General features: G+C 39.5%; 1 protein-coding gene across 1 annotated transcript; it reads right to left on the bottom strand.

The window, feature by feature from the left end:
- Positions 362-19,787, bottom strand: LOC102178042 (tripartite motif-containing protein 77). Its single transcript, XM_005699416.1, has 7 exons — positions 19,651-19,787; positions 9,203-9,617; positions 7,871-7,966; positions 4,827-5,057; positions 3,178-3,200; positions 2,368-2,465; positions 362-1,080 (listed from the first exon to the last, which is right to left on the bottom strand). Exons 2-7 carry the CDS (start codon positions 9,611-9,613, stop codon positions 587-589), a joined length of 1,353 nt encoding a protein of 450 aa, XP_005699473.1. The 5' UTR covers positions 9,614-9,617; positions 19,651-19,787; the 3' UTR covers positions 362-586.

Here is a 21,186-nt window from a genome sequence, read left to right as displayed (position 1 = left end):
TGGTTATGAAAAGGACGAACAATGGCCTTCCTTTTTTACAGTCTGAAAACTACAAAAGAAGATCCAAAATCTACTGTGAGCTTTGCAAAGGGAAAGAATAAGCTGTTCTTGAGGTCATATTATAACTGATCTATTCTACTTCAGGAAACCGAAGATTAAAGGGGGGATAGAATTTAGCCAGATGAGTGGAAGGAGAGGAAAATTCTATGCTGCCCTTGAGTTGTGACAAGGATTCTCTGGAAGAAGAATCCTCTGTGCTTGCATTCATGCATTTGACTGGGTTTCCACACCCACGTGTTCTTTCATCTCTAGTAAGTTCAGATGGCAGACGAAAAGTGCCTATATCCTATCCAATAAAATAAAAGTGATTGCTTTTATTTAAATGAAATGTAAAAGACAAATGGACATCATTAACATTACCACCACTTTAAAAAATAATGCAGCCATTGTAAGTCCTAAAGGTAAAATGAAGTTAAACACAGTGAAGTTATAATTGATTTTCCCCATTCTAGAAGTCACCAGGATAGGAGCCCCCTCAGCTACTAGAATTCCCAAAACCTTGGTTAGGTTTGTGACCTGTTCCTGATCATTTGGGTCCACACCAAATGAAAGGTCTGAGAGGGAAAGAGAAAGATCGTGAGAGGAAATTACAAATGAGGGAACCTCTGGCAACATTAATAAAGCTTATCATACCACATTCATAATCTAGAAACACTCCTATGTAGCCCTGGGGTCTTTGAATATAGTGGGGTAAGAATGGGAAGGTAGAAAAGAGACTGAAATGGCCATCCTTACTGACACATAGAAGTAGAAAAATGTCCTCAGAGTTAAGCAGCATATCATTCCTGCTTGTCCAGGACTCCTTGCAGAGCCCTATAACCCAGTCACAGGAGTTTCCCACATTCACCTCCCAGTAGTGTTTGCCAGCGGTGAAGGTCTGAGCACCCCATGTAGGAGTGTTCTCTGGACGTGCGGGGTCCCAAGGCACATCTCGATGGACAGGACCGCATTGCAGACGTCTCAGGGCTTCAATCAGAGGAACGCAACAGTTTCTTATTTTTCCATCCAACGTAATATACACTTCAGTAAAATGAAAGCAATGAAGTCAGAGAACAGCAGTTTCAAGTTCTGAGGAACATATAAATACTGTGGTGTTGTGACGAATGTTTAGCAACCAAATCTCTGAAATGAAGCAAAACTGAATTGTTTTATTTGCTGGGAATATTTCAAACCACCATGACCAGTTTCAAGGTGCCAGTCCTCTAATAATTGCTCCTAAAATTCTGAAACTTGTAGCAATTAGCTCCCACAAGTGTGGCAGTACTGGCTAGTTCTAGAATACCTTTTAATCACAGATGTTAGACACCCTGTGTTACCACACCCTTTTATACAGAATGTGTCACTGGAAATACAAGAAAGAACAGGAAGGGCTTCTTATTTATTTAAAGAGCCAGAAAATCTCTAATGATACAACTGGAGGAAGGAAAACTTTGAGAATACATAGAGATATAGGATGTCAGACTCTGGCTTATTTTCACTACCTCACCAAAAATTTGGGAGTCCATTCATAGATGTCAAGAAAATAACAAAATGGCCCTTAAGTCATCAATCATCACAAAATAAAACATAATCATAATACATATATATTGTATTTTTTATGACATTGTTATTTTTAGTCCTAATAGGGATCGTACTGCCTAGGATATAAGGGCTTAACATTTAAGGAAGTAAAAATAAAATAAACCAAATATCTATATGTGCTCTTTTTTTGCAGTGATTTCTCTCAGAATTTCTAATGGAGTCGCTGCTAAATCAGAATCCAACTCATCCCATCTCAGTCCAGCTTCTCCTTTGTGCTGGGCTTACCTTCAGTTGCATTTGTCTCAGGGAGTCCTCTACACAATGAATTATGGATTGCTTTCAAGCTCTTTGAAAGCCTTGTGATTTTTCACATACAATCATTACCTTTAATATTCAGGTAAACATTTAAATAACAGCATTAAGGTGATTTTAAGAATCTCAATATCCACATATAATCTAAATACCCACAGCTAACTACAAGATGAAATACACTGAAAGGATATGCATTTTTATAAGTCAAAGTGTTCTTTTTATTATTATTATTTTAACTCACTGTAAGTAGCTATATAAAAAAACTATGTGTCATATTTGATTATTTTTGACAGGCTTCAGTTAACTTTTCTGACTGACAATTAGCAATAAAATAAATAAGTTATAAGGGTTTGCATATGTACCTGCTCCCCTGTTCTCTACAAAGCACAGACAGAGCGGTAAAGAGATATCATTAATGTGTTATCTAGTCATGTAGGAAATGTGATTGCCTTCACGCAGAGCGCTGCCTCTCACCTCGGAAGCTGTTAAGCCTTTCCAGCATCCCAGTGATGGTCCACGTACTGAGCTGTGGGTCCAAAGGCTGGGGAATGTACAGCTGCATTAACTGACTCCTGTAAAGAGAAAGGCCCACTTACGAATAGGCCTAAAGGTATCGTTAGCAACCCACTGATGATGCTTCAACAGAATCCTCATTATTACCTTTAAAGGGTATGAATTTAACTGCTCAGATGGAGGAACACTGAAGTTGCTATGATATTTTACAATCTACTTCCTTGCTCTTGGCATATCAAACCTAGTAGAATGTGATGCCTCCATCAAAACTGTGTCTGTTTCCTTCCTTCTAGCTTCCCTAGGGGATCCACACAGCAATTCTCATCGAATTCCTGAAATCTAATAGGCAGAAAATTGTTGGAACTTGCCATTTAACCCATGTGAAACGCCATCACCACTGTATGTTCTTTCCTGATGAATCCTACCACACTCCTTTTCTCAGCATCCTTCTACCTACTGCTTCTCTCAGCTTATCTGCCTTTCCCATGGATGACCAGGAATAATCCTTGGATAACTAGGATTTGGAAATTACGGGCAGGAAAAACCGTCATCTCTTTGCAACTTCTACAGAAAGTCTTGCGATAGAAACTGCGCTTCTCTCCACCATACGGTCACCAAAGGGTAGACTATATAAATCCTGGCAGCTATTAGAGAAAGAAGGGATAAATACAGAGAGAAAGAAACTTCTCATTGAAAGGGAGGGTTCATCTTAGCAGAAACAGCCTGATCGCTGTCACAATTATCATGATTTAAATAGAGGAGCAAACTTACCTTTTCATTGTGTCTTCCACACCCTGTAAAGAAAAAGAGAGGAAGGCTTAGTTTTCAGCACAAACACTCCTGGTAAGTCTAGTTTCAGGATATGAGATTATACTGGAAAATTCATTATTTCCAGTTTTCTTCCTTGGATAAAATCATTTGTCATTTCCCTTCTTCTTATAAATGTGAAATCCAGTCTCACATTTACATACAATTGACAAGATCATAATCTTGATAAAATTGAAAGTCAAGTTGTTCTTAGGGTGCATGAATGACTCTTCTTTTTCCTGATATACAAAGTATTCACAGGGGTTTCCCCAAAGTTCTTTGGCGTATGGACTCCAAATCTGCTGCTGCTGCTGCTGCTGCTAAGTCGCATCAGTCGTGTCTGACTCTGTGTGACCCCATAGACAGTAGCCCACTAGGCTCCTCTGTCCCTGGAATTCTCCAGGCAAGAACACTGGAGTGGATTGCCATTTCCTTTTCTGATGCATGAAAGTGAAAAGTGAAAGTGAAGTCACTCAGTCATGCCTGACTCTTAGAGACCCCATGGACTGCAGCCTACCAGGCTCCTCCGTCCATGGGATTTTCCAGGCAAGAGTACTGGAGTGGGTTGCCATTGCCTTCTCCGAATCTAGAACTTCACAATAGAAAGGATGAATGCATCCTATGGTTACACAGGTTACCCATATTACATATATTATCAAGTGCAAATATAAAGTTAAATTATCTGTTCAACACAGTCATCCCTCATTATATGAGGGGAATTCATTCTAAGATCCCCCTTGGATACTAAAATCCATTGGGTGATCAAATTCCTATATACAACGGCACAGTATATCCATATAATGTACACACATTTTCCTGTATACTTTAAGCATCTCTAGATTACTTAAAGCCTTCCCAGGTGGCTCAGTGGTAAAAAAATGCACCTGCCCAGCTGGAGACAAGGGTTAGATCTCTGAGCTGAAGATCCCCTGGGGAAGGAAGTGGCAACGTACTCCAGTATTCTCCAGGAGATAGTGAAAGACAGGGAAGCCTGGCGTGCTGCCATCCACACGGTTGCAAAGAGTTGCATACAACTTAACAGCTGAACAATGAACAACCAGTATCCTTGCCTGAAAAGTCCCATGGACAGAGAAGCCTGGCAGGCTATAGGTCATGGGGTCGCAAAGAGTTGGACACGACTTAGTGACTAAATAACAAGATTACTTATAAGATCTAATATAATGTAAATGCTATGTAATCATTGTCAGCATTGGCAAATTCAAGTTTTTCTTTTTTGAAATTTCTGAATTTTCTTAAAAAATATTTTCCATCCGTGGTTTGTTGAGTCCCCAGATGCAAAACCTGTAGAGAGTTGGAAGGGCGACTGTATGGTAGAAGGATACAAGAGGGTTTGGGTGATTTTTTTTTTTTTCTGGCTCTGTTCCTTGAATCTTTCCACATAGTCCTCCTTCTTCCATAGAAGGCAAAACTGATGTTTTGTCTCCAGGTTATACAGGAGGAACAAAACCTGCCATCACAGAAGTAGAAGAGTCAGAATCTGGACTTTGGAGTCAGAAAAATAAAGGACATCAAAGAGGATGTAATGTCAAATGATACAAGTGTTTTCCATGTGGGTTGGTGTTCTGCAGCCAACATCCTTCCTTAGTCCTTACCTGGAGCATGTCCACATCTGCTTTAAGGCACATTTCTTTCAGTTCCTCATATATTTTTCTCAGGAGTTTCCCCGTATGAATCATTCTGGCTACATTTCTATTGAGTCGCTGAAAAATAACTGCGCCTTCAATCGCCAACATCTCTAAATGTTTTTGCTTTTCTTCCTGGAGATACTGACACACTTTAGGGTATTCAGCTCGTATCATCACCAGTCGTAGATTTATAAAACCCTGCAGTGACATTGGATTAATTAGATCATGTATTTGGATGGTTTTGTTCTTCCCTTATCATCTGTTGTCTATGTGTTATACATAGAATGCTTGTCTTAGTTTATTTGGACTACTATAACAAAAGTACTAAAGACTGAGTGCTTATTAATAACAGACATTTACTTCTCACTGTACAATAAGGTAGGAAATACAAGATTAGCGCCAGCAGGTTTGGTGTACTATGAAAGCCCACCTCTTAAGTAGGCATCTTTTTTTTTTCCTTTGCTTAATAATAATTAAAATACACTCCACTTTACAAAGCACATTCACATACTTGGTTTTCATTTTTTACCATATGCATGTATTTTTTTTGTTGAAGGATTATTGATTTTCAATATTGTGTTAGTTTCAGATATACTGTAAAGTGATTCAGTTATCCGTATACATGTGTATAGCTAATTCTTTTTTCTAATTCCTTTTCACTATAGGTTATTACAAGATATTGATTATAGTTCCCTGCTGAGTGCTGAAGAGATGATGCTTTTGAATTGTGGTCTTGGATAAGACTTTGAGAGTCCCTTGGACAGCAAGGAGATCCAACCAGTCAATCCTGAAGGAAATCAGCCCTGAATATTCACTGGAAGGGCTGCTGCTGAAGCTCCAATAATTCGGTCATCTGATACAAAGAGCCAGCTCATTAGAAAAGACCTTGATGCTGGGAAAGATTGAAGGTGGAAGGAGAAAGGGACGACAGAGGATGAGATGGATGTGAGTTTGAGCAAGTTCTGGGAGTTGGTGATGGACAGGGAAGCCTGGCGTGCTGCAGTCTGTGGGGTCACAAAGAGTTGGACACAACTGAGCAACTGAACTGAACTGATAGTTCCCTGTGCTATAAAGTAGGTCCTTGTTGTTTATCTATTTTTATGTAGAATAGTGTATATATGTTAATCCCAAACTCCTAATTTATCCTTCCCCTCACTTTCCCCTTTGATAACCATAGGCTTGTTTTCTGTGACTATTGGCCTATTTCTGGTCTGTAAGTAAGTGTAATTATATCACTCTTTTAGATTCCACATGTAAGTGATATCATATGATATTTGCCTTTCTCTGATTTACTTCCCTTAGTATGATAATCTCTAGGTCCATTCATGCTACTGCAAAGGGCATTATTTCATTCTTTTTCATGGCTGAGCAGTAGTTCATTGTATAAATATACTACATTTTCTTCATCAACTCATCTGTCAACGAACATTTAGGTTTCTTCTATGCCTTGGCTAGATAGTCATCCTCTGGTTGTGTCTTCACATGGCAGAAGGGGCAAGTCTCTACTAAGCTTCTTTTTTCTTTTTTAGGGCTTCCTTTATAAGATTCCCATTAATAAGGATTCTTTCCTAATGACCTAATCACTTCCCAAAGGCCAAACCTCCTAACACTATCATTTTGGGGGTTAGAATTTCAACATTTGAATTGAGGGGTACTCAAACTTTCAGAACATAGCTTCTGTCTTCTGTGCTCCAGAAGGATGTGTTCTCAGAGAGCTTCTGGCTCACTTCCTTTGATCTTTTAGATCTCTACCCAGAGGTAACCTTCATGATGGGTATTCTCTAGCCAGCATACATCCCCCAAACCTGTACTATTTATATATATCCCTGCTTTAATTTTCTTCCAAGAACTTTACAAATGTGATGTATTATAAATGTTATTCTTCTTTATTTGTTACATGACTTCTCTTACGAGATTATATCCTACTGAAGTCATTGATTTGTTTCTTTTCGTCCATTTCCATATCTCTCTGTGGACCTAGAACAGTGAGCAACATATCACATGCCCTCCTATGAAAGAATGTTCATTAGGGAAGCCATCCTAAATGATCAGGGTAATTTTGTTATTGTCCTCCAGTATTTGGTGGCTCAGAAGGTAAAGTGTCTGCTCTCAATGCAGGAGACTCGGGTTCAATCCCTGGGTTGGGAAGATCCTCTGGAGAAGGAAATGCAACCCACTCCAGTACTCTTGCCGAGAAAATTCCATGGATGGAGGAGCCTGGTAGGCTATAGACCATGGGGTCACAAAGAGTCGGACACAACTGAGTGACTTCACTTCACTGACTATGTACAGATTTCTTTTTAATGCAATATTCTGTAATATAGCCTGCTGATATATCTTCTTTAAAAGTGATTGAGTTCTTTGAAACTGAAAATGTAATTCAACTTCTTTAGTTTCAGGTTCTCCATTCATAAATGTGAACCAGTGAATAATAAAACCCCAAATCCTTAGCTAGGCATCTTCCCATGGCTATAATTACATTGCCAGCCATATCTCTCACTACCTGCCTCATACCCTATGTTCTAATTAATAGGTGCTATCTGCATGCCCCAGATAATTCCATGATTTTTTCTCATATTTAGCTTTCTTGTCCTTCAGATCTCTGTGTTATGAATTTACAGGTTCTGCTAAAACATTAGCTTCAGGATGATTTTTATTTGTTTGAGAAGCTTAACATTCAAAGTTTATTAAACTCCTACAGAACTGTTTTTTTACCTCCATCTGAGTGACCATTGCATTTTGTTTTGTGATACTGCATTTTCTTGTCTCTCCTGAAGTATTAATGGTAGATATTGCTTTATCAAGAAAATCAGGAAAAATCTTTTAGTTACCTATTGGGATCATTCAACATGAAAGCCTACATTGAAGGTCATGTTTTTCCATATGCAGCTCTCTTTGATCACCCTCTCAGGGGACATTATAATTTAATTCAAGTCCTTCCACTGTAAACTTACAATTACCAGGGTATTTGTTCCAAACTGGCTCCAAGGGATTCAGGGTCTGTGGCTTACCTCCCATGCTCTGAATGTGTTGGTCACTTTTTTTATATTTCGTTGATTTTCCTGTTTCTTTTTCCAAATAGACTTCATTTGCATCAGAAGGTGCTCCTGCAAAATAACTAATTTGTAGCACTAGAAAAGCAAAGTTAGTACATTTCAGATATTTAAAAGAAGATATAAGGGGATGAACATAGGACAAACAGTAAAGAAAGCAGAGATGTCAGTGATTTTCCTTTAGAATACTAACTCCTGAATCTGGGGGGATCAACCAAAGATGGAATGTCTAAATTTGAAAAAATATAATCCATTATCTGAGGAATTTAGCATTGAATTTATAATAACCTGGTCAGTTTTCAGAAGTGAATCTTGCTTTTGTTTCTGGTTTGGTTTTTTTTTTTTTTTTTTGATGTTATGCATTTTTTTAAGTCAACATGAACAAGTTCCTAGAAAGACACAAATTACCAAAATTAACTCAAGAAGAAATGGAAAATGTGAACAGGCCTGTATGTAGTAAAGAGATTGAATCGATAATGAAAAATTTTCCGACAACGAGAAGCCCAGAACCAGATGGTTTCACTGATGAAATGCACCAATCATTTAAAGAAGAATCAATACTAATCTTTCTCCAACTCTTCTAAAATAATAGAAGAGGAAGGAATACCTTTTAATTCATTCTGTGAGGTCTCTTGCTTTATATTTAATTGTGAAATATTAGCCCTCAGTTTTCCTGTGGCACTGTCAGAAAATGTTGGCCAGTGTTTCTAAATCTGCAATAATTAGAACAGGACCATTATAATCATGTTTGTAGTAGCCAATGACTCTTACTGAAACTAGGTATTTATCTACCACATTGTGGGCACGCTTAGTGGCTCAGCTGTATCTGACTCTTTGCGACCCCATGGACTGTAGCCCACCAGGTTCCACGGGAATCTCCAGGCAAGAGTATTAGATTGGGTAGCTATTCCCTTCTCCAGGGGATCTTCCTTACCCAGGGATCAACCCCAGGTCTCCTGTATGGCAGGCAGATTCTTACCTGTCTGAGCCACCAGGGAAGCCCATCTACCACATTACTTCTGAAATACCGGCATCCTAATCCCCATCAGTTTCATCATCATTCCTCTCTTTCAGCTCAATAGAATTTAAACATCAGGAAAGCAAGGATGGTACCTAGTTTCTTCACTGCTTTATCTCTAGATTTCAGAATAGTGCCTGGCACATGGTGTTCAGAAATTGTATTTGTTAATAGCATAAAATGATAATGGTTATTAACCAATGTATTTCCCTCAGTGCCTATCAGATACAGGATCCTCCACATTTTAAAGTGCAGTCAGAGATGTTACTTACCCTGTAGTGCTCTGCAACCTGCATTATTGAATAGTGTTTGTGAGCGGCATGCCCTGTGGAGCAAGCACAGAACAAACACAGCAGGCTCTTGTCAGCTTCACAGAAGTAGAGCTTTATCACTTGGTGTGTCCTACACATCTGCTTGGCAGAGCCAGGTAACTGGCAGATAACTGAGTTTCCAGTAGAACGAATATGTTTCTTAGCAAGAATAGTGCTTTTGAGGTCCATTTTTGGAGACACCGCCTTGCACACAGGACAGCGAGTAACTGTCGGGGCAAATTCCCACAAGAGACAGAGGCAGGGCAAACAGAATCGGTGCCCGCACCGAATGGTGGCAGGGTCTGTGAACGTGTCCTTGCAGATGGAGCAGATGATCTCAGTGGGGAGACACTGTGTGGAAGCCGATGCCATGTTTCTAAGAAAACAAAAGGAAAGGACTTTCTTTACCCTTGGCATGTGAGCTGAGCTTAAGCTTTCTCTCGCTAATACACATGTGTCCTATAGGAGGACAGCCCATGTTTTGAGGATGGTGAGGAAAAAGGAGTCCTACAGACCAGTAAAATGCATTATTATTTCCCACCATTGGTCTCCAGCATTACTTCTCAGTTCCCTATTAGAAATCCAGTATTATCTCTTTTTCAAAGACAAAGAAATCAGAGGTTCTGGGATCATTCATAGGCAGCTAGTCACATTGCGTCCAAAACTATCACAATTTTCCCTTTTTACTCTCTCTGATTGGTTGTTGTTGCTAAGTCACTTCAGTCTGTGCGACCCCATAGATGGCAGCCCACAAGGCTCCCCCATCCCTGGGATTCTCCAGGCAAGAACGCTGGAGTGGGTTGCCATTTCTAGCACAAGGTATTTGTTCCAATCCTGGCCAATGAAATAAGACGCTAAAACTCCTAGGACAATTTTAGAAAAAATTCTTCTTGTTCCAGAAGAGATGCACAGAATTAACAGTTGGCTTTTTCTGTTTCTGGACATTTTCCAGATATAATGCCCACTTGCATAGCCATTTTGTGAACACAGAATTAGTTGGCCTGAGAAGAAAAGTCAATAGTCTAAGGATAACAAAAACACGGAAAGAAATGGTTTTTAACAATGGCATTGAACAATAGTTACCTGATTCTGAAGTAGCCAATTCTAAACTAAATTAACACAAATCTCTATACTTAAAATCCTAGCAGAAGAAAGTTTGTGTTTTCCACCACATACAAAAAGAACTTTGCACAGTATCTACTGCCATATGTAATATGTCGGGGGTTCAACAAAAATCATGCGGCATATCATAAGGCAAGAAAATTTTAGCCTAAACAGACAAAGCAATCACCAGAACCAGACTTAGATATAAAACAGATATTAGAACTATTAAGATAAGTAAGATAGTAACGATGACCCTATATTCAAGACAGCAAAAGAGATGCAGATGTAAAGAACAGACTTTTGGACTCTGTGGGAGAAGGTGAGGGTGGGATGATTTGGGAGAATGGCATTGAAACATGTATATCATCATATGTGAAACAGATCACCAGTCCAGGTTCTATGCATGAGACAGGGTGCTCAGGGCTGGTGCACCAGGATGACCCTGAGGGGTGGGATGAGGAGGGAGGTGGGAGGGGGGCTCAGGATGGGGAACACATGTACACTCATGGCTGACTCATGTCAGTGTATGGCAAAAACCCTACAATATTGTAAAATAATTAGCCTTCAGTTAAAATAAATAAAGTAATTTTAAAAATAATAACAATGATTAGTATATTAAAGACTTTTATTTAAAAAAAATGTTGACAACATGCAAGATAGGTAATTTCAGGAGACAGATGAAAACTGTAAGACAAGAAGATAGGCTAGATATAACATATGCAGAGAATTTTATGTTTGGGTTCAGAAGTAGGTACAATACATGTAAGAAAATTATCAGTGAGCATGGCAGTATGTCAGTGTAAAATACAAAAACTAAACACAAAAAGGAAAAACAGAGAGTAAAAAGTTACAACAGAACAGAGCATCAAAGAGCAGTAAGACAACATTAAATGTTGTTTAACATCATTTAACATCTGTGTGATTAGATTTCCAGAAAGAAAATGAAGATATAATAGAGCAAAGTGAAGTGAAAGTCACTCAGTCATGTCCGACTCTTTGCAACCCCATGGACTATACAGTCCATGGAATTCTCCAGGCCAGAATACTGGAGTGGGTAGCCTTTCCCTTTCTCCAGGGAATCTACCGAACTCAGGGATCGAACTCAAGTCTCCCACACTGCAGGCAGATTCTTTACCAGCTGAGCCACCAGGGAAGCCCAACAGGGCAAAAGAAGCATTTAAAGAAATAATTTTGGAGGCTCTTCCAAAATTAGTGACAGACACCATAAAAGAGATCTGGTGTCTGTGTCAAATACACAACTAGGCAAGTTATATTAAAACTCAATAAAAACCAATAACAAAGAGAAATACTTTATTTCTTTCTTTTTACAAAGAGAAATTCTTTAAGGGAGCCACAGAAAAGAAAAAATGAAAATAAAGATTATGCACAGAAAAACAAAGATAAAAATTATAACAGAAACCACACAAAGAAGAAAACAATTAAGTGACATCTTTAGATTGTTGAAAGAAAACAACTATTAACCCAAAATTCTCATATCTAGTGAAAATATACTTCAAAAGTAAAATATTAGAATTTTTCAAAAAGAAGAAACTTGAGGGAATTCAGTGCTATCAGGTCTAATCTATAAGAAATAGATAAAGAAGCTCTTCATTTAAAAGCATATGATGCTAAAAAGAAAACTGATCTACTCACAAAAAATAAGTGACACTGGAAATTAAATAAAGGCAAAACATAGGCTCTTTTATTTCTTTAACTCACTATTTAAAGCAATAGCTTAACAATGTACCATGTGTTTATGAAACTTATGACAAAAAATGACACAAGAAATAGAAAAGAGGAATTGGAAATATTATAAGGATTTTACATTAAGTGAAAAGCAATATAGTATTACTGAAAGTCGACAAAGATTATTTAAAGAGGTATATTTTGAGCGGGGCTTCCCTGGTGGCTCAGTGGTAAAGAAACTGCCTGAAATGCAGGAGATGCAGGTTTGATCCTTGGGTCAGGAAAATTCCCTGAAGAAGGAAATGGCAACCTGTTCCATATTCTTGCCTGGGAAATTGCATGGACAGAGGAGCCCAGCAGGCTACAGTCCTTGGGGTCATAAAAGAGTCGGACACGAGCAGGTGACTAAACAACAAGAATATTTTAAGCTAACTATGTATATTCATAGATGATAAGGCTATGAGTATAGAAAATTCTGAATAATCTACTAAAAAACATCCTGGAAGTAATAATCAATTTAGCAAGGTCAGAAAACAAAGGGTCGATATATAAAAATTGATTTTAATGCCACACATCTGTATGAAAAATTTGTATTTGAATTTTTTTAAACTTCACATTTATAATAACTTCAAAAAATGAGTTAGTCAAATACAATAAGTTCTAGAGATTTGATAAAAAAAAACATTGTACATTGTATAGTTAATAATATTGTATTGTATCATTAAAAATGTGTTAAATGGGTAGATCGCATGTTAAGTGTTCTTATACTACAACTTAAAAAAAGGGCAAAGGAAACTTTTGCAGGTAATATATTGATAGGTTCATTATCTTGATTTTGATGGAGGATTTGTAAGTGTATACATGTATCAAAAGATTGTCAAATTGTACATTTTAAGCATGCAGACTTATTTTTTGTCAATTATGTCTGAACACAATTATTAAATTTTAAGAAAATGAAGGTGGCGCTAGTGGTAAAGAACCCGCCTGCCAGTGCAGGAGACATGAGAGATGCAGGTTCGATCCCTGGGTCAGGAAGGTCCCCTGGAGGAGCACACAGCAACCCACTTTAGTATTCTTGCTTGGAGAATCCCATGGTCAGAGAAGCCTGGGGGGCTATGTCCATAGGGTTGCAAAGAGCTGGACACAAGTACAGTGACTTGGCATATGTGCATGCCAAAAAAAATTAAATAACTAGTTATAATTTTAATAAAATATCAATGGAAGAAAAGAATTAAGATCTAGATAAATGCAGAATTATATCAAGTTTATACATTGGACAATTTAATACTGTTGAAATGGCAATCTTCCTCTATATGATCTATAAATTTAATATAATCTCTAATAAAACTCTAGAAAATTTTTATAGGTACATACGAACTGGTTTTAAAATGTATTATGGCATACCACACAAATAGAATAGCCAAAACAATCCTAAGAAATAAAATCAGAATACTCACATTACTTGATTTTAAAAGTTAGTAGAATTCTATAGTACTGAAAACACACAGTATTGGGAAAGGAAAGACATACTGATTATTAGAACTAAACTGAAAGTGAGACCTGCTAAGATATAGTCAGCTGATTTTTTTTACAAGTGTTTAACAGTAGCCAGTATTCTTGGGCTTCCCTTGTGACTCAGCTGGTAAAGAATCCACCTGCAATGTAGGAGACCTGGATTCGATCCTTGGGTTGGGAAGATCCCCTGGAGAAGGGAAAGGCTACCCCCTCCAGTATTCTGGCCTGGAGAATTCCATGGACTGTATAGTCCATTGGTCACAAAGAGTTGGACACGACTGAGAGACTTTCACTATAACTTTCATCAGCACTTCACCGGAGAAAGAATAGCCTTTCTCCAGATAAAACACCAAAAGCACAATCCATGAAAGAAATTAACACACTAGGCTCCTCCATCCAGGGAATTCTCCAGGCAAGCACACTGGAGAGTGGGTTGCCATTCCCTTTTCCTGGGGATCTTCCTGATTCAGGGATCAAACCTGGGTCTCCTGTATTGCAGGCAGATTCTATTTATCCAACATATTTGGATAAATACTGAAAAGACTGGCAAGACAGAAGATAAGACTTCTCTGGATCCACAAAGATTACAGAGGTATCTCACTCTTCCTATTAAACCTGGAGCTGCTATACAGACACAGTAGAGGTTTCTCCCCTAAGACTCAATAGGGAGCCCTTCAGATTCTCTCCTGGCTTCCTTAATCCTCAGCAAAACCTAACCATGAAGACATTAGGTCTAACTGAAAATTAAGGGACTGTATCCCAAAGAAGCTGGGAGAATTATCCAGTGTGCACTGGCAGAGATTGTGAGAGTTCCCTTAGGACTAGATTTTGAAATACGTGATCAAGGGGCTGGGACATAAAAACAGGATAAGAGAGAGTTTACTGGCTGGGGACACTTCCTCAGGATACAGAATATAATAGTCTGACAAGGACATTAGAAGATGGGGCACATTTGGTGCTTGCAGGCTCCTACAAGCCTGGGAAAATGATGGCCCATGCTTAACAATGAATGGCAAGAATTGCTGTGTAAGATGGGACAGGACAGAATTAAAAAGCAAAAGGGCATTTTCATGTTAAAGTGAATACGTTATGAAATCAGAAGATCAATCACAGCATTGTGTTTATCAATAAAGCCAAGCGGATACACTGTCCACCCAGATTATTACAAATGTGCTGCTGAGAGAGAGATAGCATCAGAATGAAGTTCAATGGTAGCTGCCCTCTCTAGGATTAGGATGGTGATAAAAACTGTTTACAGAGCTTGGCTACTGATCTCAATCAGGTGATAGGGTGCGTAACTGCCAGGTGCCAGCAGACTGAATCTGTGTAATGACTAGCAAGGGTTGAGCCAAGATGACTTGACCCACATGGAATTGCAGAGATTATTGCAATCTATTGCAGACCTATTCTGCCAGGGGCAGAATAGATACAAGAGAAGCCAAGAATACTGCTCTAAGATATAAACAGAAGAAATCAAGAATATATTATCAGGAGGCAGAGGGGTTTTTTCTCTAATTAATGATCCTTCTTTCCAGACTTTCCTTATTTTCAGACTTAGAGCTGCTTGGTTGATAGGGTGACCACATCCCTAGGAGTAAGTTTTCTGTGACATCATGACAAGTATGTACTGTAGAGATTACCCAGTCTTTATCCAAAGGGACCAATGGTCAATAACCAAAGTGACTTAGGAAAATGACTTAGGAAAACATTCAATTTGACTTCAAACAAGGTAGGGGTTTTAATTGACACTTGAAGACCTGAAGCATAATCCTCATCTCATGTTAGACAAAAAACAAATGAGAATCATTTAACAAAAGCAGCTCTGGAAGACTCCTGAGTATCCTGAGTCTCTTGGGTCTATAGACTCACCTAATAGTCATTCTTTTGGAAGCTGAATATGTACTGGACACAAAAGACCTCACTCAAAAGTCTGGCAGATGACACTGTCTGGGTTACCTCTGCTGGGGCTGTTGCCCAGAATATCTTCACCTAATCTCTCATGTAGCTTCATGGGCTTCCTCACAGCCTGGTAATTAGTTTCCTAGTTATTTCCATCCCAATATTGTCAGGAGGACCTGTGCAACACAGAGTATCTCACCTGTTATGGTCATATCCCTACCCAGATTCAAAGGGATGGAACACTTTCAATTGTGAGCAGGATTGAAGATACATTGTAGGAAAAGAATGGGAAATGGGATATTGTTGGATGTCTTTGAGGATGAGGAGGGAGGAATAAATCTTGCTATATCTGCTCTTCCTGATAAGTTGACCTCAGGGATCTGGATCCAGAGAGTGAAGGCCCTGGATTCGATGAGTCTTTTATAGATCTACTTCTCAGGCTCCAGATTTCTATTAAATGGTTCTCTAGCTCTCTGGAAATTTGGTGCAATGAATATTTTTTTATGTGAGGGGGCCCTTTAAGGGTTTGGTGTCAACTGGACAATCACTCTGAATACAACACAGTAAAAGGCATATTGATACAGATATGCACAATTCTGAATGGGAAAGATGTTCCTCTCCTCACAGGGCACCAGGAACAGACTTGATAATTCCAGGCCAATGGAGTGAAGGTCAGTACCTCTCTTTAGCAGGAAGCCCCTTCTGATGTCTCCATATTTCACTGAAAAGTCTCATCAGTATAGGTCTTGGAGCTTCCCTGGGAGCTCAGTGGTAAAAGAACCTGCCTGCCAATGTGGGAGACACAGGTTCAATCCCTGGTTCGGGAAGATCCCACAGGCTGAGGAGTGACTAAGGCCAGGTGCCGCAACTGTGGAAGGTAGGCTCTGGACCTGGGGAACTGCAATTCCTGAGCCCACACGCCGAAACTACTGGAGCTCGTGCTCAGCAGCAAGAGAAGCCACCGCTCCAAGAAGCCGTGCACTGTAACGAAGGCACAGCACAGACAGAAATAAGTAAATAAAATGATAAAAAATAAAAAGACAGGCCTTGTGGACTTCTGTCCATGTGCGTCTTCCTGAGGAGAGGGTAGCATATCCTGCCTATAGTAGACAGATGTTCAAAACCCATAGCTGAGCCATCCCCCGGACCTTACCACTAAGCGCAGCCTGCAGAGCTTGAAACGTGGCCGCATCTTTAGAAACTGCTCCGTTTGCACAGGCTCTGGGCCTCCCATACTCTGAGGGACGGTCAGGCGAGTTCTCCTGACCTCCCACTCTTCTGGACTGTGGAAATTTCCGCTGCTGTCTCTGAGACGTGGCAGCTCTTTGCTAAAATCTGGTGTCTGTATTACCATTCTCCTTGCCACACAGTTTTGACTGTGTTCCTGTATGTATCTCTACTCTGCTCCTACTGAATCAGGATGTCTGACAAAGCCACCCTGAAATCCTTCCCCTTCTCCTTCAGTTCCCTGTCTGGCCCAGATCTCAGCACAAAGCCACGTTCCAGGGCTCTGCTTTTGCTGTTCGCTTTCATAACATAAGGTGTGTTGATCATCTAAATATTCCGGAATGAAGAATCAGGGCTGCCAGTTCTTACCTGAGAACAGCAATAAATACATAGGCTCCTAAGGAGGAGGTGGCAAAAGGTGAAGCTTTCCAGAATGTTCAGCCTTTTTCCTATGATGTGACTTCAAGAAACTGGAGTGAAGACTATCCTGTTTTGACTGATTCCACAAATATGTGAGGAGGTCGTGACTTACAGGACAAAGGATTTGGGGTATTATAGGAAGAGAGGAAGAAGAAAGTAGAGTCCAAAGGATCAGAGATGAGAGTGAAACAAAAGAGATACCAGGAGTAGAAAGGCACTTAGAGAAAGCAGCACAAAAAGAAACGGGTAGAGACTGTTGCATCAAAGGGTTACAGTGACCTTGTGGGCGTTTATAGAAAAAAAGAGATTCAAACAGTGCCTAGTCCAAAGTAAATTGCCCTTGCTTTAATTGATGAACACAAGAGAAAGATAATCCTTGGGCAATATCAGCAAAGTTGTAGAGAATATGAGATACTGACAAAGGAGGCAATAGGCAAACTTTTCTGGGCATTCCAAAACTATTCTCAGTGGTTGCTGTTTAGTTGCTGAGTTGCGTCCAACTCTTTTGTGACCCCACAGACTAGAGCCCACCAGGCTCCTCTGTCCATGGGATTTCCCAGGTAAGAATACTGGAGTGGGTAGCCATTTCCTTCTCCAATTCTTGGTGGTAGAAAACTCCCATTTCAAGAAGTTGGCATGAAGCTTCTGCAATTTAACACCCAAAGTGAAAAAGACATTGGAGACCACTACGGTCTGTGGTTAAGAGTACAGATCCTGAAGCTAAATTGCTGAGTTAGACCCATTGTTCTCTAGACCCTGCCATCTTGAGATGATTCTATATCTCTATTTGCAAAACAAACCAGGTACCTATTTCAAAGAGGGGTAATTGGATCAGTGCCTTGTAGAAGAGTATTAATTGCTACTATTATCAAGTATAAAATGAGAACAAAAGAGAGAGGGAGCTCAGTCACAAGAAAGACAAAAACAAAAGAACTGGAAGAAAACTAGAGAGTCTTAAGGAAAAGCTAATAAAAATAACGCAAGAGAGAAAAGAAAAACCAAATTTGAGATGGTAGTTGATGAAAGGAAAACAACCTCATCCAAAGGTAGCTGAGTTCAGGAAAAGCATTTAAAAGATTTTGGATACTTTTAAAATTTACTATAGAAGAATGATGTAGGAAAACAGATATATCTGTGTTTATAATCCAGGTTGGGGATTTCATTTGTTTTCCACAGTCAGGGTTCTAAGTCAGGGACAATTGATGGGACTATGGGTTTCATCAAGCAAAAGGAAAGCTGAATTCTGATTGTGGGCTGAGTTGGATCTTTGGGGAAAAAGAGGATCTTGTACTGTACTTGGTCTCTCAATTGTGTCCGACTCTGTGAGCCCATGGACTATAGCCCACCAGGCTATTTTTCTCCAGAGACAAGATTCCCCTCACAGATGACAAAATCTTTTGAAAAGGTGGGAATATCAGACTTTCTTCTCTACCCTTCTCATGTGAATTTGTGCCTGCCAGCCCACACTAACACTCAAGAGTTTTTCAAAACTACAGAGATTGCTGTGATTTGTGAAATACATTTTAAAACGTTATTTAACCCCTAGAATATGTGCTTGGGTGTTCATTGAAAGGACTGATGTTGAAGCTGAAACTCCGATACTTTGGCCACCTGATGCGAAGAGCTGACTCATTGGAAAAGACCCTGATGCTGAGAAAGATTGAGGGCAGGAGGAGAAGGGGACGACAGAGGATGAGATGGTTGGATGGCATCACCGACTCAATGGACATGAGTCTGGGTGGACTCCGGGAGTTGGTGATGGACAGGGAGGCCTGGAGTGATGCGGTTCATGGGGTCGCAAAGAGTCGGACATGACTGAGCAACTGAACTGAACTGATATGTGCTTCAGAATTTTTCCCAAGAAGGATATCAACCGTCCAACTGATTTCACACCATGAGGATCTTTTCTATTTATCTTCCCCTCAATCCTTATTTCAATATATATGAAAGCCTTACCAGTCCATCTCAGTAAATTTTGTTGGCTAATTTTTTAAATAAAACTTTCTCCAATGAAATACAAAATCAAAATAAAGAAAATACTCATACCAAAATATTAACAAACATTAACAAAATCACTAATAGATGCTAATTATGTATTATGGGTTAAAGTAGTTTATTTTTGTTATTTGGTGCTTTACAAATTTACAGGTAGCAAAAATATGAGTGCAAGATTGTATTAGGAAAGAGGGTATAGATGGCTGTCTCTGTGGTATCCACAGACCTTGGAATGAACTGTAATAAAGCCTCTTTTATTAATGGAAGCAAACTCAGAACCACTAAGGCATCCAGAGGGGAGTCTCCAGGTGCAGAGAGCAGCTCTCACCACAACTCCACTTCTTTAAAGATTTTCTGGATGACCCCCAGTACCATCGAGGGAACCAGAGGTGGGGTTGTTCCGCATAATATGGTCCTGGTTTCATTTTTATTCAAACAAGGGTCAGAGAGGAGGCTGGGACTTTGACTACAGGCTTTCTTAAAAGCTCAATTAAAACTACAAAGAAAGACAAACACTAATCAAAAGCAAGGCAATCTTGTTTTATACAACTCACATTTCTCACCTTTCAGTTGGTACTTCTCAAGGAACCTCTGTTGCCTGATTTTGTCTGTCCCCAACACCAGGAACTGATTCTCTTTCTCCGCCCGCTGTCCACGTTCAGGAAGGCAGGAGATAAGAGAGAGCAAAAGAAGCTGCCCTTCCCAGCTGTGCTGTTTCCCTTCTGAGAAGGGATGCTAGGCCTGTTTGATGTTAATTGTCAAGGCTGACGTAGCCTAGCAGGTACATCAGAATCACCTGCAGGACTCGGTAGACCATAGGCTGCTAGGCTTCAGCCACAAAGATTCTTGATTCACTAGGTCTGGGGTCACAGAGTTAGCATATCTAGTGAGATGCGAGTTTGCATATCTAACGAGAGGTGTTTGCATATCTAATGAGAGGTGAGTTTGCATAGCCCACAAGATGCTATTACTGGTGCTGCTTCCTGGACCATAATTTGAGAATCTCCGACTGAGTCTACGTCTATTACAGGTGATGCTTTTAGATTGTACAAGGAAGGATAGTTTAAAAAGAGTCTTATTGCGAATCGCAGGCTGGAAGCACACTGTGACCTTGCTACTATCACCTTTGATAGTCTGTAGTGGAAAGCATGAAGTGGCCAAAAATGCTGGCTCTTTCATCCACATAGCTACAGGGCCTCGGGAGGAGTGCAAGAATACCACTGTGCATCCTTAGCTTGCAGGGCCCAAAAAATCAAGCAACAAGGTACAGGCCTCTCATCCAGGGGCCCAGGCAGCCCCACCTCCGGATCATTCCTTTCCCTATCCCGACCTCACAGGAAATATGTCCTTATTACATAGGTTCTCAAAGTGTGTTTTTGAGACTCGTGGGAATCTGTGAGGTCAAAATTATATTTAAAATAATATTTAGACAGTATTTGTCCTATGGCCTTGATGGTTTTATAAATGTTATTTTAAATTATTTAGTAAATAAATATTTAATTATTTTTAGGTTTAATTTCTAATTTGATGTGTGTGTGCGTGTGTGTGGGTGTGTGTTAGTCTCTGTTGTGTCTGACTCTTTGCAACCCCATGGACTGTAGCCCACCAAGTTCCTCTGTTCATGGAATTTTCCAGGCAAGAATACTGGAGTGGGTTGCTATTCCCTTCTCCAGGGGATATGGCATATTCTGATATTAAAAAAAAAAATCCCAGTTAACAAAAAGCTTGTGGGACTGTACAATAATTTATTAGTTTGACTGAGGTACAGTTTACATACCATAAAATTCAACCACTTAATATGTACAGTTTAATGACTTCTAATAAATGTTTGTTAAGTTTATTTTATTCAAACATCATCACGTCCACTTCTAGTCTTTCCAAAAGATCCCTCCTGATCTTTCAGTCAGTCCCTACTCCTATCCTCAGCTCCATGCAACCAGATACCTGTGTTCTGTCTCTCTAGATTTGTCTTTTTAGAATCATCACATGTATGAAATCATATTACACATAGTCCTTTGTGTCTGGCCCCCTTCACTTAACCAAATATTTCCAGTTTATTATGCCTTTTTCATAAATGTAGTTTATTCCATTTTAGCTAA

Source organism: Capra hircus, chromosome 29 (genome assembly GCF_001704415.2).
Source record: "Capra hircus breed San Clemente chromosome 29, ASM170441v1, whole genome shotgun sequence".
NCBI classification, from domain to species: domain Eukaryota; kingdom Metazoa; phylum Chordata; class Mammalia; order Artiodactyla; family Bovidae; genus Capra; species Capra hircus.
Note: the sequence above shows the minus strand (reverse complement) of the source record. Positions and strands in the feature narration are given on the sequence as shown.

Bases quoted from the DNA above. Each gene is read 5' to 3' on its own strand.
- LOC102178042 (XM_005699416.1), bottom strand. From the start codon at position 9,613: ATGGCATCGGCTTCCACACAGTGTCTCCCCACTGAGATCATCTGCTCC. The intron at 2,466-3,177 runs GTAAGTTTGCTC...TTCTCTTTACAG, and splicing joins GTGGAAGACACAATGAAAAG to GAGTCAGTTAATGCAGCTGT. The intron at 1,081-2,367 runs GTGAGAGGCAGC...ATTTTACTGAAG, and splicing joins AAGGCTTAACAGCTTCCGAG to TGTATATTACGTTGGATGGA.